General features: G+C 42.2%; 2 protein-coding genes across 5 annotated transcripts in view; both read left to right on the top strand.

The window, feature by feature from the left end:
• LOC144668223 (phosphatidylinositol 4-phosphate 5-kinase type-1 beta-like) overlaps window positions 1-17,431 on the top strand; it is a 387,051-nt gene that overhangs the window by 311,311 nt on the left and 58,309 nt on the right. The window lies entirely within an intron of this gene.
• The window catches only part of fam189a2 (family with sequence similarity 189 member A2), a 109,331-nt gene continuing 99,111 nt past the window's right edge, over window positions 7,212-17,431 (top strand). For both annotated transcript variants that reach the window (XM_078530053.1, XM_078530043.1), the window contains exon 1: window positions 7,212-7,719. In XM_078530053.1, the coding sequence (XP_078386179.1) occupies window positions 7,423-7,719 (297 nt within the window). In that variant the 5' untranslated portion in view covers window positions 7,212-7,422. The remainder of the gene's footprint in view (window positions 7,720-17,431) is intronic.

Here is a 17,431-nt window from a genome sequence, read left to right as displayed (position 1 = left end):
GAGCACAGTTGACGTTTCCAGTCCTCATGACCCTTCAACAGAACTAAGTAAAAATAGGAAAGGGTGAAATATAAGCTGGTTTAAGTGGGGGGTGGGACAGGTAGAGCTGGATAGAGGGCTAGTGATAGGTGGAGATAACCAAAAGATGTCACAGACAAAAGGACAAAGGTGTTGAAGGTGGTGATATTATCTAAAGGAATGTGCTAATTAAGGGTAGAAAGCAGGACAAACAAGGTACAGATAGCTGTAGTGGGGGTGGGGTGAAGGAACACTAAAAGGGCTAAAAGGTAGAGATAAAACAATGGGTGGAAATACATTTAAAAATAATGGAAATAGGTGGGAAAAGAAAAATCTATATAAATTATTGGAAAAAACAAAGAGGGGGAAGAAACGGAACTTTTTGTTTTTTCCAATAATTTATATAGATTTTTCTTTTCCCACCTATTTCCATTATTTTTAAATGTATTTCCACCCATTGTTTTATCTCTACCTTTTAGCCTTTTTCGATTCCTTCCCTTCACCCCACCCCCACTAGAGCTATCTGTACCTTGTTTGTCCTGCTTTCTACCCTTAATTAGCACATTCCTTTAGATAATATCACCACCTTCAACACCTCTTTGTCCTTTTGTCTGTGACATCTTTTGGTTATCTCCACCCATCACTGGCTTCTTGTCCCAACAACCACCCCCCACCCCTAAACTAGCTTATATTTCACCCCTTTCCTATTTTTACTTAGTTCTGTTGAAGGGTCATGAGGACTCAAAACGTCAACTGTGCTCTTCTCCACCGATGCTGCCTGACCTGCTGAGTTTTTCCAGGTGTTTCTGTTTTTGTTAAGGCTCTTCCTTATCTCACTGTTGCTGGAACCTTTATTCACACTTCTGTTGTAGGCAAGTATTCCAGCACACTCCTGGTTTATGTCATCTGGATTATGGAGAGGGCTGAGAGAGGTCAAGATGCTATTGCAGAGCACCCAGGAGGTATTGTGCAGGAAACTGCAAAGGGAAGTGTTTCAGAAAGGTGCTGTATGATGACAGACAAGTCATTGATGAAGCTGAAGACATTCGAACTGTGAAACTCTTAGCAATGGCCTGGCTCTGCAATGATTGTCCTTCAAAAAACAACAACTTATGTATATAGTGCCTTTAATGTAATAAAATATGGCAAGCTGTTTTTTGGGAGTGTTACCAAACAAGGTGACACATAGCCACGTGAGAGTATTAGTTAGGTGACCAAAAGCTTGGTCAAAGTGAGAGTTTTTAAAGGAGTGTCTTAAAGGAGGAAAGTGGGGTAGAGAGGTGTGGGGAGGGAATTCTAGAGCTCAGCCCAGGCAACTGAAGGCATACCCACTGATGGTGCAATGATTAAAATTAGGGATGCTCAACAGGCCAGAAATGGAGAAGTGCAGATATCTCAGATGGTTGAGGGGCTAAAGATTATAGAGATAGGGATGATTCCATGGAGGGATTTGAAAACGATGAGAATTTTAAAATTTTGTTGCTTAGCCAGGAGCCAGAGTAGTTCAATATCTTCCAACCCTGCCACAAACCCTATCATATTTTTCTGTGTTGAGACACTGGCATGTTTATCATTTGTTGCTCATTGATCTCTGTTTTGCTAGGGCTCCTTGATAACATACTTGACCAGAAAATGCCCTGGGTGTTGAATGCTGCTATTGCTCATCTCTTGCTAGCATGCCTGGATGAAGGTTTTGATGAGATTTGCAGGCAAGTAGCTTTGGTACAGCCCAAACTTAAGAGTCAGTGAGCAGGATATTGGCAAGTTGATATAGCTTGATGGCATTATTGATGAGTCCTTCCATTGCTTTGCACCGTGCTTGGGAGGAGGCTGATTGACGGGAATGGGGTATAATTGGCTTAGCTTTTTGTAGGTAGGACTCACCTAGGCTATCTTCCATGTTGTCTGGCTGATACCAGTGTCATAGCTGTACTGTAGTGGAAAGGCTTAGCTAGGGGAGCAGCTAGTTCTGGTGTACAGTTCTTCAGCACTATGAATGGCAGATAGTGGGTGCCCATAGTCTTTCCTGTGTTTAGTTATTTCTTAGTGACTTGCAGAGTGAACTGAATTGGCTAGACTCTGGCAACTGGTATGGGAAGGGGCCTGCGGAAGAAAGATTAGTAGGATCATCAACTTGAAACTCATACCTTGAGATGCTTGCAACACTCAGCCTGTCCCTGTTTTTATTTTCTTAATCCTGTTATGGGATGTGAGCATCCCTAATTGCCCTTGAACTGAGTGGCTTTCAGAGGGCAGTTAAAGAGTCAACTATATTGCTGTGGGCCTGGAGTCACAGATAGGCGCAACCAGGCAAGGATGGCAGATTTCCTCCCCTAAAGGAATGGGTTTTTACAACAGAAAATGACAATTTCATGGCCTGACTTTATATTCAATTAATAAACCTTGAACTTAAATTCCACCAGCTACCATGGTGGGATTTTAAACTATACCCCCCAGAGCATTAGTCTGGGCCTTTGGATTACTAGTGCAGTAACACTACCACTATGCTGCCACCATCAATCATCCCCTTACTGTCTCTTACACTTGTACATTAGGCTGCACTATGACTGCGGTTTAAAATTCTGCATTGTCCCGTTCGGAAGCAATGCTTTTCCATAAACCAAACAGTTTACGATATAACCATTATTTTATATCACTTTTGTCAAACAGGATTAATCAGCCCAGCTTTTGGTCGTTACAATGTTGACCATTAGCAAATTTATTCATTGATTTTCGTATGTTTTAATGTCCTTTTTAATTTTTTTACTTCGAGAGCTCAGTCTCTACCAAAGGTACGAGCTTAGCTTTGATGTTTTTTTGCCCAGAGCTATGATACTGTTAGTTGAATTTGACTTGAGTATTCGCAGTATGTGCCTTTCCAGGATTTATCAGTAATGTTCAGTCAGATGGAATATTTTCCTTTAGCCTCCAGCTAAAATTTATGATCAGTTGCTTTTCAAAATTACTTGCGAGAGAGAGTGGACAAAATTCAAAAGCTCCATTCAGAGTGTTTTAAAAACAAGAGAAGTTACGTGTGAGAGAGGAGGAGGGGGACACACGACCGATTACATAGCTGTTGTAGCTTATGTTCGATAAGATTCAGAAAGTGTAGTAGGCTGAAAAATAAAAATTTTCCTCATGCTGTTACATTTTATTTTAAACAGATTGAATTTTGAAGCAACAATTTCCAACTTATCTCGTGTTTTTTTTTTAACACTTAGCCATTGGAATATTTCTAACATTTTCTAATATCTGTGAGACAGAGGGACTGCACAGTGCCTTTCCTCATTCTACTTGGATTTCTTTTATTAAGAAAACAAGCGTGTCCAATTTTGAAACCCAATTTTTTAGGAAAATGAATAGGATGGAAGGGTAGGAAGGAAGTAGATAGAGGGTAAGGGAACCTTGGACTCTCAATGTATCATTGCAGGGTAGTCGAAGTGGGTGGAGAATTAATGGTAAGATGAGTGACAGTGCAGTGAAGGGCTGGATACAGGGGTTGATTGGATGCTTCATAGAGGCAGTGGTGGAAGGAAAGAAAATATGGAAAGGGTTGGGGGTTTGTGAGGATGGGAGTGAAGCATGAGCAATTGAATGATGGGATATCAAGGGATTCATTGAGGGGCACATTCTCCCCCTCAACTGCCACTGAAAATACAACCATTGGAATGCTTTCCCTACCATGCTGAGTCGCTTAATACTGCTCACCTGAATGTTAAGATCAAAAATGATGTGAAGCAGAGAAAGAAACAAATAGGATTGGACATTGTTAAAAAGAGAGACATGTCGCCAAAGCGTTTCATCTTGCACTCATCAGGACAAACACAAGAATACCAAATTTAAAACAATCACAACAATTTATAAATAAATAGAACTGAGATAAGGAGAGAAAAAGACAAAAGAGGAGAAACAGAGACACAGCATCATGGAGACAACTGGTAAAACCTGATGTCAAAGGAGTCATTCAGGGCAACATCTGGGTTGTAAGGAGTCTGTATTTTGATTTTAAGTTCAACCCAGTTCCTAGTGAGTGGCTGCATGCAGGCCAATTGGTGCAAATACAAGATTGTGGCTAAATGCAGATAGTTAGGGCAGAACAGCTGGAGCTTTATGCTAAGTTGTAAGTGTTCTATGCTCAATCAGTTTGCTAACTGGGGGAATTCTGAATGGGAGAAGATGATCCATTTCCCAGCAATAAGAGGGTTCAGTACCCGCAAAAATGTTACACAAAGGGCAGGAGAGAGGAGGTTAGATTTAGACTTAAATTGCAGAGTACATTCAGTCAGAATGGTTTGATGGGTCTTTCCCAGACCAATATGGTCTTTCGGATGAGATGTTAAACAGAGGCCCATTTGCCCTCTCAGGTGGATCTCATAGCACTATTTCAATGAACAGCAGGGGAGTCCTCACTGGTGTCCTGGGCCCAATATTTACCCCTCGACGAAATGGTTGAAACAGGTTATCTGGTCATTATCACATTGCTGTTTGTGGGAGCTTGCTGTGCGCAAATTGGCTGCTGCATTTCTTATCTTACAACAGTGACAAAACTTTACAAGTACTTCATTGGCTAAAATGCTTTGGCATGTCTTGTGATTGTGAAAGGTGCTATATGAATGCAAGTTCTTTCTCTTTCTGAATTGTAAACTATGCTCTAGTCCTGTAATTGTAGAAGACGTTCAGTATTAGAAGTTTATAACACGTAGGATATGGAACATGCTGTAACTAAAATCCAAACTAAAAACAGAGAATGCTAGAAATATATAGGAGTTCAGACAACATCTGGAAGAAGAAAAGTTAAGTTTTCAGTTTTGACTCTTCAAGAGAACTAATAAAATATAATATTGCCCAGGCTGAAATCATGTGATTCACAGCCCAACAAACCCACCCTTATCACCATCACCTGGATACATGATGTGAAGCACCAAGAATAGGATTGTGTTTGAAGGAAACTACCCCATCTTGAAGGGTCAGACAAATCACATTCATATGGACTCCATTATTGGGCCAAATTTTGCTGTCAAAATATAGTGAGGCTAATGGAACTCTGTTATTTATGTGCAAATGATCCAGCAAGTTCAGGCAAAGAGATAAACATGTGTTTCACCTCAAATATCCAAAGGTTGCTGTCCGAGTTTTGCTGCGCTGACATTAGCTTTGCAAAAGCAGCATTTTGCTATCTGGTGTTGAATTGCAGCGTGAGGTCTCTGTATTTGTGCAGTGGATAGGAACGAAATTCGCCACAGAAAGTTGTCTTTTCATGAGAAACATATGTACCCTTTTAGTAATGTGATGCATTAATTACTGAACAACCAACCTCTCTGGCACTGAAAATTAATCATTACAAGTGTGGAGACCCATTCCTTCAGGTTTTAATTGTTATTGGAAATTTTAAAATATAACATTAGTTTTAAAAAAAAACATTTTATTTTATCCCCATCTTTTTTTCTCTGTCACTCTTAATCCAATCTTTCTTTCCCTCACTTCATTTCTCTTTCTGCAACTGATTTGACATTGAATTCACCCACTCTGATGTACACTTCCTTGCTTAGATCCTGCACTCATTATTTCCCAATCTTTCAATCTTTTGGTTAAGGACAATCACAGTTGCATGCCCTGTTCACTCAGCTCCCAATGCTTGGTTTCCCTTGCTATAATATTATCAGATTGCACCTCTCGCAATTGGCCATGCTAAACATTTAATAAGCTAAAAGTGCAAGGGGCAAGTCTAACTACTAGCAGGTGACATTAGGTGCCCTGCTGGAGTAAAATCTGGGCCATTATATCTTTACTCAGAAAGTGGAACTCACTACCACAGGGAATGGCTGAGGTGAATAGCATAGATGCATTTAAGGGGAAGCTAGATAAACACATGAGGAAGAAAGCAAAAGAAGAACATGGTGATAGCTTGAGATGAAATAAGATGGGAGGAGGCTTGTGTGGAGCATTAACATTGGCCCAGACCATTTGGGCTATACAGCTGAAAAATGCAATGTAATTAGTCTCCATTTTAACACTTTATACCTTCTGTACTTTTGCTATGTTTTGCTATCTAGATAGATTCCATGATGTATTTATCCCATTGTTAAATGTAAAACAGCATGAAATTCTACAGCATTAATTGCTAAAAATCACTCCTAAGACAAAGACTGTAACATCACTTATTTCCTCTCAGTTCATCTGCTGCTGATGCTAACTTCTTCCATTGCCTTTATTACTTCTAATCTCAACGATTCCAATGCTCTCCTGGCTGACCTCATCTCACCCGCCTTGTATAAACTGCAGCTCATGCAAAATTCTTCGTATCCAAACTTGCACCACATCCCGGTTGCCCATCACCCTTGTTCTCACTGGCTCCCAGTCCGGCAACAACCTTGATTTTAAAATTCTCACCCCCCTTCAAATCTCTCCCTGACCTCGTCTCACCCAATCTCTATATAGCTGCCTACAGACCCCTGGGGTCTTTGCACTCCTCCAATTCTGGTCTTCTGCAAATCCCCCATTTTAATTTTTTCGCCCTGTGGTGGTCGTCCTTTCAGCTGCCTGGGCCCCCAAGCTCTAGAATTCCCTCCCTAAACCTCTGCTCCTTAAACCCTTCCTCTTTGACCAAGCCTTTGGGCTACACACTGTAGTACGTGGCTGGTGTCAAATTTTGTTTGATGACACTCCTGTGAAGCACCTTGGGCTGCTTTATTCTGTTAAAGACATTATATGAATACGTTGTTATTTTACACCCAACAAGCTCTTCTCCCTCAACCAGGAATGTAGCTGGGACCCTGTACAAAGAAATTTCATGTCAATACATGTTTGGTATTTTCCACACGCATTGCTGTATTTTCCCCCTATCTCTGGCTCAGCCTTTAGACATTCAGGGTTAATGACCGAGGAAGACAATGGGGCTAATAATACATGGAGTCCTCAAACATTTTAAATACAAGTTTTGAAAAAAGTTGATCTAGGTCAAATAAAAAAAAATTGTTTTTTTTTCCCCAATCTAAAAGTAGTTTTGCTGGGTTTTTTTTTTAACCCAATGCTTGTAGCTGTTTTGCGGAGGGTCAAAGTCTTCGATCTGAAAGTGACTGGCTTGTGTCTGTGCCAGTTCTGGTAATACAATCCCAAACTTGCCGGGAGTTATTTTAAAACTACTCCACTCAGCCACTTTGGAAAACAAGGGGAGGGTTAAAAAAAAAGTTGGAAAAGTGGGACGTACTAAACTTGGGAGTGCGATGCATTTCCTAAAAGGCAGTTCCTCGCAAATGGCTTTTGAGTGAATTGTACTTTTTTTTTGCGGGGGGGTGGGGGGCAGAGTAAATTAACTTTCTCTGTTGGGGTGTGACTGTTGATCCCTGGGACCACCGTCAACCCTCTCTGTCTCTGCCTTGTCTTTACCCCGTCTCCTGTGGTCGGATGTCACTGCCAGTGGTCTTGCCCACCTCTTGCTGCCCAGTGCAAGCTAACGCACCAGGCGGGGAGACGCCGCTGCGGAGCCGGGCTCGCTGTGTATCATGGCCGGGAGCGCTGCACTCCGGCAGCAGCCCGGCTCGCCAGCCGCTGTCCTGCCCGCTCTACGGCCGCTCCCTCTTCGCCCTGGGACTGCTCCAGATCGCGCTGGGCTTCTCCATCGTGTCTCTCAGCTTTGGGGCTCTGTCCCTCACCGAGTCCCCCAACGTCAGGAACTCTTGTCCCTTCTGGGCCGGTTCCTCGGTGAGTTCAGCAACTAACTTTTATAAGCTAAAAAAAGAAAAAGTTTGACACTGAATTAACTCTTTACTGTACTCCTGTTGCGCCCGATTTCTAGATCGTGCTGGGGCTGCAGCATTTACTAATCTGATTGCCTTTGGTCCAGCTTAAAGAAAGGACAGACTTGCATTCATATAGCGCCTTTCACGACCTCAGGATGTCCCCGAGCCCTGGACAGCCAATGTAGTTCTTCTGAAGTGTAATCAGTGTTGTAATGTAAGAAATGCCTCAGCCAGTTTGAGCACAGCAAGATCCCACAAACAGCAATGTGATCATGAACAGTTAGTTCTGCTTTTTGTGATGATTAACCATTATAGTATATTTTTATAACAATGGGCAGAATGGCCTGTTTCTGCGTTGTACATTCTATGCAACTATTTGGTCCTAACCTCTTGTCCTTTTGCTATCTAGCCCACTTTCTTTCTCTCTCCTTCTCTGACTCATTATCCTCTAAATTAGAATCTTACAGCACAGATGGAGGCTATTCAGCCCATCACGCCAGTGCTGGCTCTTTGAAAGCGATATCCAGTTGGCCCCACTGCCTCTGCTTTCTCCTTATAGCTCTGCAGATTCCCATGTTATTTATTCCATCTTGCCTCATATTCTGAAGAAGGGTCATACGGACTTGAAACATTAACTCTGTTTCTCTCTCCGCAGATGCTGCCAGAGCTGCTGAGCATTTTCCAGCATTTTCTGTTTTTAATTTCAGATTTCCAGCATCCGCAGTATTTTGCCTTTATCTGCTTTGTGTTCTGTTGCTTTTAAACAATATCTGCACAGACATGATCCTCGTGTAGCATTCACATTTTATATGTGCGTGTTAAAGTTGTGCAGCTATAGATACTTCCTGATCTGTGTTTCTGAGTTCACTGTCTAACATTGTAACAGATGATAGTTGAAATATCCAGCTGCGAATGACCATTTCTATTTTAATTTGTGATGGCTATCTTTGTTAATAGGTGATTTCGACCCAGCAGTTTTAACATTTTTAAATGTTAAGATCACAAATTGAAGTTGAGAATTGTTGGATGGTATCACGACATTGCTGTGGCCCCTCTGAGATCCATGTTTCTTGTAGAGGAGGATGCCTGCGATACTCCCAATCGTTGTCAAAGAATAACAGGAACTTGTGTGGGATGATAACAGAATTTCTGGAAATGTGTGGCACATTGCTCAGCATTTAAAAGAATGAGCTGTGTCTCACCGGGTAGCATGCCTGCCTCTGAGTCAGAGTGTTGCGTGTTCAAGCCTCACCCTAAAGACAGGAGTGCAAAAATCCAGGCTGACACTTGTGGCATAATGTGGAGGGAGTGCTTCACTGTTGGGGGCGCTGTCCTGCATCCCCAGCTGGGTGCCAAAGATCCATGGCGAGAATTAGAGAGTTCTCCTTGGTGCCCTCACCGCTATCTCTCCCTCTACCAACAGCATTTAATAAAAACAGATTACCCAGTAATTCTCACATTGCTGTTCATCAGAGGTTGTACTTAAGTGGCTGTAAAATGTTCCGGGATGGCCTGAGATTGTGAAAGGTGCTATATAAATGCAAAACTTTTTTTTCTATAGAACCTTTCACAACCCCCCAAAGTGCCTGACAACCAATGAAACGCTTTTTAAAGTGTAGCCGCTGTTGTAATGTAGGAAACACAGCAGCCAATTTACGCACAGCAAGCTCCCACAAAGGGTGAAATGTTAATGGCCAGATGATCTGTTTTAGTGATCTTGGTTGGGGGATAAATATTGGGCTCAGGAGACCAGGGTGAACTCCCCTGCTCTTCTTCAAAATAGTGTCATGCAATCTTTCACTCCCACTTGAGAGAGAAGACAGGCGTCATTCAAAAGGTGGCTCCTCCAATTGAGTAGAGTATTGCACTGGGAGTCCCTGGAGTGGGGCCTGAATCTACAAAGTTCTGGCTCAGAGGCAAGGGAGCTAGGCTGTAAGCCACAGAGAGCACACTGTGTGCAAGACTCCCTGGTAGACCTGGAAAGGTCAGGTAGGTGATTACCCCATTATAGGGCAGCCCAAATAAAAAAAGATTGGGAGAACCACTGATGAAAGTGGCACGTTAAAATTGTTAAATATTCAGTTGGAAGTTGGTTTAAAACAACTGGGAAGAGGTGAAATCATCTACAAAAGTTATCTCGGAATTTGGGAAGACATTAGAAAAGACGCAGATGAAAAGAAATTGTCCCAGGAATAAAGGGAGCAAGGTCAAAATTCTGGAACTCCCTCCCTAACAGCACTGTGGGTGTATCTACACCACATGGGACTGCAGCGGTTCAAGAAGGCAGCTCACCACCACCTTCTCAAGGGCAATAAATGCTGGCCCAGCCAGCAAAGCCCTCATCCCACGAATGAATAAAAAGACGTGTAATGTGAAACAATGAATTGGAATAAAATGGAGAGGTAACTAAAGTCAGACATTGGTGAAGCCATAGAACTGTAGAGTGGTGATGAAGATGATACAGAAACTGTACTGGAAATTTGTATTGGTTGGAATATTGTGGAGGATGACTGTGGACCTGTTGGGAGTGAGGAATGGGGTTGGGGCTAATTGAAATGGCCTAACAGAGGAACTAGTATCATAGAATTATATTGGATTATACAGCACAGGTAACAGGCCATTCGGCCCAACAGTCAATGCCAATTCTTATGCTCCCCTCAAGCCTCCTCCCATCCTTCCTCTTCTAAATCGATCATCGTAACCCTCTATTCCCTTCTCCCTCATTTGGTTATCTAGTTTCCCCACAAATGCATCTATACTATTCGCTTCAACCAGTCCACATTCTCACCACTCTGTGGGTGAATAAGTTTCTTCTGAATTCCCTATTGGATTTCTTGGTGACTATCTTATATTGATAGCCTTTAGTTATACTCTTCCCCACAAGAGGAATCATTCTCTCTGTATCCACTCTATCGAAACATTTCCAGGATTTAAAGACCTTGATTGGATCACCCTGCAGCCTTCTCTTTTCAAGAGAGAAGAGACCCAGCCTGTCAATCCTTTCCTGATATGTATACCCGCACATTTCTGGCATCATCCTTGTAAATCTTCTCTGTACTCTTTCCAGTGCCTCTATATCCTTTTTATAAACAAATTTCATTTATGTACACCAAAATGTATAGAAACAACCTGACCACTTCACACAAATGAACACTGTGCCTGTAGTCATAGTCATCATGGCACAGAAGGAGATCATTTGGCCCATTGAGTTCATGCCAGCTCACTGTGGATCCTACAATCCAGTCAGTCCCACTCGCCCTCTCTACCCCTGTACCCTGCAAGTTTATTTTTCTCAAGTGCTCGTCCAATTTTCTTTCGAAATCATTGATTGTTTCCACATCCGCCATCCTCATGGGCAATGAATTCCGTGTCATTACCTCTTGCTGTGTAAAAAAAGTTCCTCCTCACATTACCCCCTGCACCTCTTACCCAAAATCTTAAATCTGTGTCCCCTAGTTCTTGTACCATCAGCTAACGGAGGCAGTTTTTCCTCGTCTACCTTATCTAAACCTGTCATAATCTAGTTCACCTCTATCAAATCTCCCCCCTCAATCTCCTTTGCTCCAAGGAGAACAACCCCAGCCTCTCCAACCTCACCTTGTAACTAAAGTTCCTCATCCCTGGAACCATTCTGGTTAATCTGTTCTGCACCCTCACAAGGACCCTCACATCCTTCCTAAAGTGTGATGACCAGAACTGGACGCAATACTCTTAGTTGCGGCCTAACTAGAGCTTTATAAAGATTCAACATAATTTTCCTGCTTTTGTACTGAACACCTTTATTTATGAAGCCCATATGCTTTGCTAACCACCCTCTCAGTATGTCCTGCCAACTTCAAAGAGGGATGCCCATGAACCTCCAGGTGCCTCTGTCCCTGCACACTCTTTGGGATTGTGTCATTTAGTCCCTATTGCCTCTCGCTGCCCATTCTGCCAAATTGCATCACCTCACACTCTGCTGTATCAAATTCTGCCCACCACTTTTCTGCCCATTCTGCTCGTCTATCTATGTCCTGTTGCTTGCAGTTGTTTGCTATCGTCCTCACTGTCTGCCACACCACCGAGTTTGCTATCGTCAGCAAATTTTGAAATTTTACTCAGCATTTCGATATCCAGCGTGAACAATTTTAAGGCCTATTTGGTGTTTACTTAAGAACAGTATTAAGGCTAAATGTCAAGGAGTGTTTGATAATTGCATAACCTGTTTGATTGTGTGTAAAAGTCTGTGGCATAAGTAGGTTTCTTCCTGTCTTCGTGTCATCTTGGTTTAAAGTGGGACTGTTTAACTTTTGGGAGGGTATTTTCTCTGATCTGCCTATTCTTAAAGGCATCTCGCTGGCAGATGCTGTGTTTTTAGCTTTCTTTTGTCTAGAAGTTGATAAAACACATGTAAATAAGGGGCAGATCATTCTGCTATTTACAGAATTGCTGAAGTGCCTTGAAAGACAAGGCACCGCCTACAACAACAACTTGCATTTACATAGCGACGTTGTCATAGTACGATGTCACCAGGCGATTCACATGAGGCTTTTCAGGCAAAACTTACCACCAAGCTACAGAAAGAGATATTATGACAGATGGGAGAAAGGAATACAAGGATATGTTGATAGATGGAGATGAGGTAGGGTGAGTGAGGGAACTCACTTGGAACATAATCACTGGCATAGACCAATGGAGCTGAATGGCCTGTTTTTGCACTTTTTCTGGTCTGGAAACTTTAACTCAAATACATGCTCTAAAAATAAGTCTTGTTACAATAGTACAGGGTTTTGGTGAGACCACATCTTAAATACAGTGCGCAGATTTGGTCTTCACATTTAAGAAAAGATATACTTGCATTGGAGGCCATACAGCAAAGGTTCACTAGATTGGTCCCATGGAGGAGGGGGTTGTACTATGATGAGGGGCTGAGTAAATTGGGTTTATGTTCTCTGGGGTTTAGAAGAATGAGAGGCGATCTCATTGAAACCTACAAGATTCTAAAGGGGTTTGATAGGGTGGACACTGAGTGATTGTTTCCACTGGTCGGTGAATCTAAAACATGGGGGCACAGATTCAGGGTACAGGGCCGATCATTTAGGCCTGAGTTGAGGAAAAATTACTTCACTCAAAGGGTTGTGAATCTTTGGAATTATCTACACCAGAGGATTATGGATGCTCCATTGTTGAATACATTTATGGCTGGGAATGACAGATTCTTGGTGCCTCAGGGAATTAAGGGATATGGGCAGCGGACAGGAAAGTGGAGTTGAAGCCCAAGATCAGCCATGATCGTATTGAATGGTGGAGCAGGCTCGGTGGGCCCTGTGGTCTACTCCTGCTCCTGTTTCTTATGTTTTTATAATGAACAGCCCTGCGGAGATTGATATGTGCTTTTCTTCAAAGTGATCTCATTAAGTCTAAATTAGTCATTTGGTTGAAAGTTTTAGCTTTAGCTAGATGCTGACATGCCCTGACAATCAGTTGGCAACCCTAGCTTGGAGGTAGGGAATAAAGTCACATAGTGAGCTGGTGTCTCCTGTCTCTCTAGATGCGTGGGTTGCTTTCTTCATGCTACAATATTGGTATTGGTATTGCGCATTGGTATTCCTTTGGGAGGCAACATTGTGGAGGGTGGGGTAGGGAGTTACAATTTGCATGTGAAAGGGCCTATGCAAAATGTCCCAATAACTTGTACAATTTAGTTTTTTTTGCTTTATACTTGCAACTTTAAAAAAATTTGTTCATGGGATGTGGGTGTCGCTGGCTAGGCCAGCATTTATTACCCATCCCTAATTGCTCTTGAGAACTGAGTGGCTTGCTAGGCCATTTCAGAGGGCATTTAAGACTCAACCACATTGCTGCGGGTGTGGAGGCCAGACCAGGTGAGGATGGCAGATTTCCTTCCCTAAAGGGCCTTAGTGAACCAGATGGGTTTTTACGACAATCGACAATGGTTTCATGGTCATCATTAGACTTTTAATTCCAGAATTTTTTAAAATTGAATTCATATTTCACCATCTGCTGTACTGGAATTTGAATCTGAGTCCCCGGAGCGTTATCCTGGGTCTCTGGATTATTAGTCCAGTGACAATATCACTACGCCAGGTGAGATAAGACTGAAATAATTTCCAGATCCATGCTTGGGATGTTGGATGTGAGCTGTCCCTTCATGTTACAGATATTATCAGGACTGTTGATGAGGATGAAAGGTTTCTCGTGTGAGAGGCTGGCTTGGTCCGGGTGCTCAGGGTATGGCAGTAGGGAGACGGGGCTCGTAGCAGAGCATACTTGTGTTCAGTCCTGTAGAGAGTTCAGTGGAGAGAGAGCTGCTTGTGTGGCAGTGAACTAATGTAATTGTCTTCTTGCATAAGAATCTCTACCTCAGGCACTTTTGTTTTATGTACATTAAAACAACAGTATGTCTGGTGGGGACTGATTGGATCACGTGACGTAACTTGCCGCTGCAGGAGATTGGTATGTATTTCTTTAGTGCATTAGCTCAGAGAGTTCCCGAAATGCACACATGTGCTTTAGGCAAGGGAGTAGCAGAATACTCCTCTTGAGGTGTGGGAGACTTTGGCAGATCTGAGTTATTTATAGAAAGTTCAATTCACTGTTTTCCTCAGTGCCGTCAATAAACCCTGCATAAAACCAAACATTTGCGGCCTCTCCATTTCATTGGACATCACAACAATTGTCTCCAGGTTGAAGCATTAACCGAGTTTTCCCAGTGCAACATTTGAACAAGTTATGCCTGGTTATAGGTCTTTTCAGTTCAACAATATTTCTTCCGTAACTATGCACAAGACCAACAACATTTGCATTTGTATAGTGCCTTTAACATAGTAAAGCATCCCAAGGTGCTTCAAAAGAACATTTATCAGACAATATTTGGCACCAAGCCACATAAGGAGATATTAGGACAGGTGACCAAAAGATTGGTCAAAAAGTAGGTCTTAAGGAGTGTCTTAAAGGAGGAGGGAGAGGTAGAGAGGCAGCGAGGTTTAGTGAGGGAGTTCCAAAACCTAGGGCCTAGGCAGCTGAAGGCATGGCCGCCAATGGTGGAATGATGGAAATTGGGAATGTGTATGAGGCCAGAAATGGAGGAGTGCAGAGATCTTGTAGGATTATAGGGGTTGCAGGAGTTTACAGAGATAAGAAAGGAGGGGATTGTGAGGAGATTTGAATACCAGGGTGAGAATTTTAAATTCGAAATGTTGCTGGATCAGGAATCAATGCAGGTAATAAAATATGCAAATATTTACACACCTATGAGAATTGGATTTCACAGGGAAGTCGTGGTGGGGGTGAGCAGCTGGTTAATTGAATACCTGTGTGAAAAAGGGTCATAGGTCAGCCTTCAATTTCCTGTCCACAGGCAGGTTATAAAAGACTTTTGGAGTCAGTTTTTAAGTGAGTGAAGCAGGTAACGTCTAGACCAGTTTGTCATGAGAGAGCCAACCAAACATTGGTTCCAATTCAGTTCTGGGCTGACCATGTCCAAATGAGATCAATGCCCTGCATATTGTGAGATGCAGATAATCACAGAGAGAGAGAGAGAGAGTCACTGGACACTGGTGAGATATCTGCAGATTGGAAATATACTCAAATTCAAAAAAGAAACATGGGAATGGGAGGAGGCCATTCAGTTCCTCAAACCTGTTGTGTCAATCACTGACACCTTGGTTGATCTGTAACTTAACTCCATCCACCCACTCTTTGGTTCAGTGACCCTTAATAACCTTTTCTAACAAAAATAGCTACAGAGTTTTTCATCTTAGTTTCATTCTGTGTAAAATAATGGAGTTAATGGTCACGGGTAAATTTGTAGGGACTACGTCCATATTAAAAGTCTAGGTAGCAGCAGTCAACATGGATTCAGAAGGAGAAGATCCCATCCAAACTGCTCGTTGCCTTTGTGGTAGTGACTGACCCAACTAGACATTGGGAAGTCCATTGACTGTATGTGCCTGGAACTCTTGATACCACTTGACAACGTTCACATGGAAGTCAATTTATTAGAAGCAAAACATTAGGGATTTAAGGTAAACCCTGGGAGTGGCTAGGACCTTGGCTACAGTGTAGAAAACAATGAGTAGTCATTCGAGTTATATTTCAGTGGGGTGAAGTAATATATGGGATGCTCCTAAGCTTGTTGGTGGAACTACTGTTCCTTCTAGTTCACAAAAAAAATGACTTAGATTCAATGCTGAGTGGTCAGATTTGCAAATGTTACCAAACTAGGAGGGGCAATGCAATTGGATAAGGTCATCCATTAGTTGAAATATTAGCACAGATAATTAATTATATGCAGGAAACTTTAGTTTTCTCTTATTGTACATACAATATATATTAATACGATCCAAGCAAGCTGGTGAAGCTGAAAACAAGACACAGAGCTTTTCTTTAATGAGAGAGTTTATTGACTTGTTCAGTCTCATAGCTCTCCTCCCACACAACCCAGTGTCCCAGCTATCCCCTATTTATATGCTCTCAAAGACAATAAATACCCATCACCTGTTTCTCTTAACATTAACAATGTAATTGACATTAACAAACCTTAACAATATAATTGACAAGACGTTAACAAACCTTAACAATATGAAGTATGCAGGAACGGAAAGTAAGATTTACTTTGTGTTCTGTGAATGCACTCGTTGATCCGTAAGATATTCATCTTTACTTGGAGGGGTAGTTTTCAGACAGTACATGCTCCAATCAGGAAGCCAGTAGGCATTGGGCCTCTTTTCAATAACAGGGCATCTCCAGAGGCAGCTTGCCCATTTGAGAAGGCAGTGGGCCTTAGCTAAGTCCTGGTTGGTCTTGGGGTGGGGTGCTTGAGGTCAAATGATGGAATGGCACAAGACTCTGACTCTCTTATTATTTGTCCCTTTCTTTGTATAATAAAATGATAGCTGATCTTCTACATCAACTGCACTTTTCTGTTCGATCCCCATACCCCTATGGGTTTCAATCTTGAATCTACTCAACGATGGAGCAACCACAGCTCTCTGGGGTAGAGAATTCCTCCGCGTGAAGACATTTTTCCTCATCTCAGTTCTAAATGTCTAACCACTTATCCTGAGGCGGTGACCCCGAGTTCAAGGCTCTCCAATCAGGGGAAACAACCTCTCAGTAGAAAGAGGTAACGAGCTTCCCTCTGCTCTGTCAAGCCCGCTAAGAATTTTATATGTTTACAACAAGATCACCTCATTCTTCTAAACTCCAGAGGATATAGGCCCAATTTATTTAATCTCTCATCCCAGAAATATATCTGGTGAACCTTCATTACACCTCCCCTAAGGCACATTCCTTAGGTAAGGAGACCAAAACTGTGCCCAGTACTCTAGATGCTGTATAATTGCAGCAAGACTTCCTTAATGCCAACCCTCTTGCAGGAAAGAGAGAGATGAAGAGGATTAGGGGGAGAATTCCAGAACTTAGGGTCAGATAGCTGAAGGCACGGTCGCCAATGATGGAATGATGAAAATTAAGGTTCGGCTGTTAACTCTTTGTAAATAGCCAATGGATTGATGAGTTGCAGCTGTCTTTACTGTGCGATTGGACTATATCCTCGGGTTGTTGTTATTTGCCAACAATTTTTTACTAAGCTGAAAACAGCTGGGCTAGTTTGTGTAAAATTCATATTGCAAAGCAAAAGAAATGGTTTCCAAAATATTGTAATTGATTAG

This window comes from Cetorhinus maximus, chromosome 2, assembly GCF_964194155.1.
Source record: "Cetorhinus maximus chromosome 2, sCetMax3.hap1.1, whole genome shotgun sequence".
NCBI lineage: Eukaryota > Metazoa > Chordata > Chondrichthyes > Lamniformes > Cetorhinidae > Cetorhinus > Cetorhinus maximus.
This window is presented reverse-complemented; position numbering and strand designations above follow the sequence as displayed.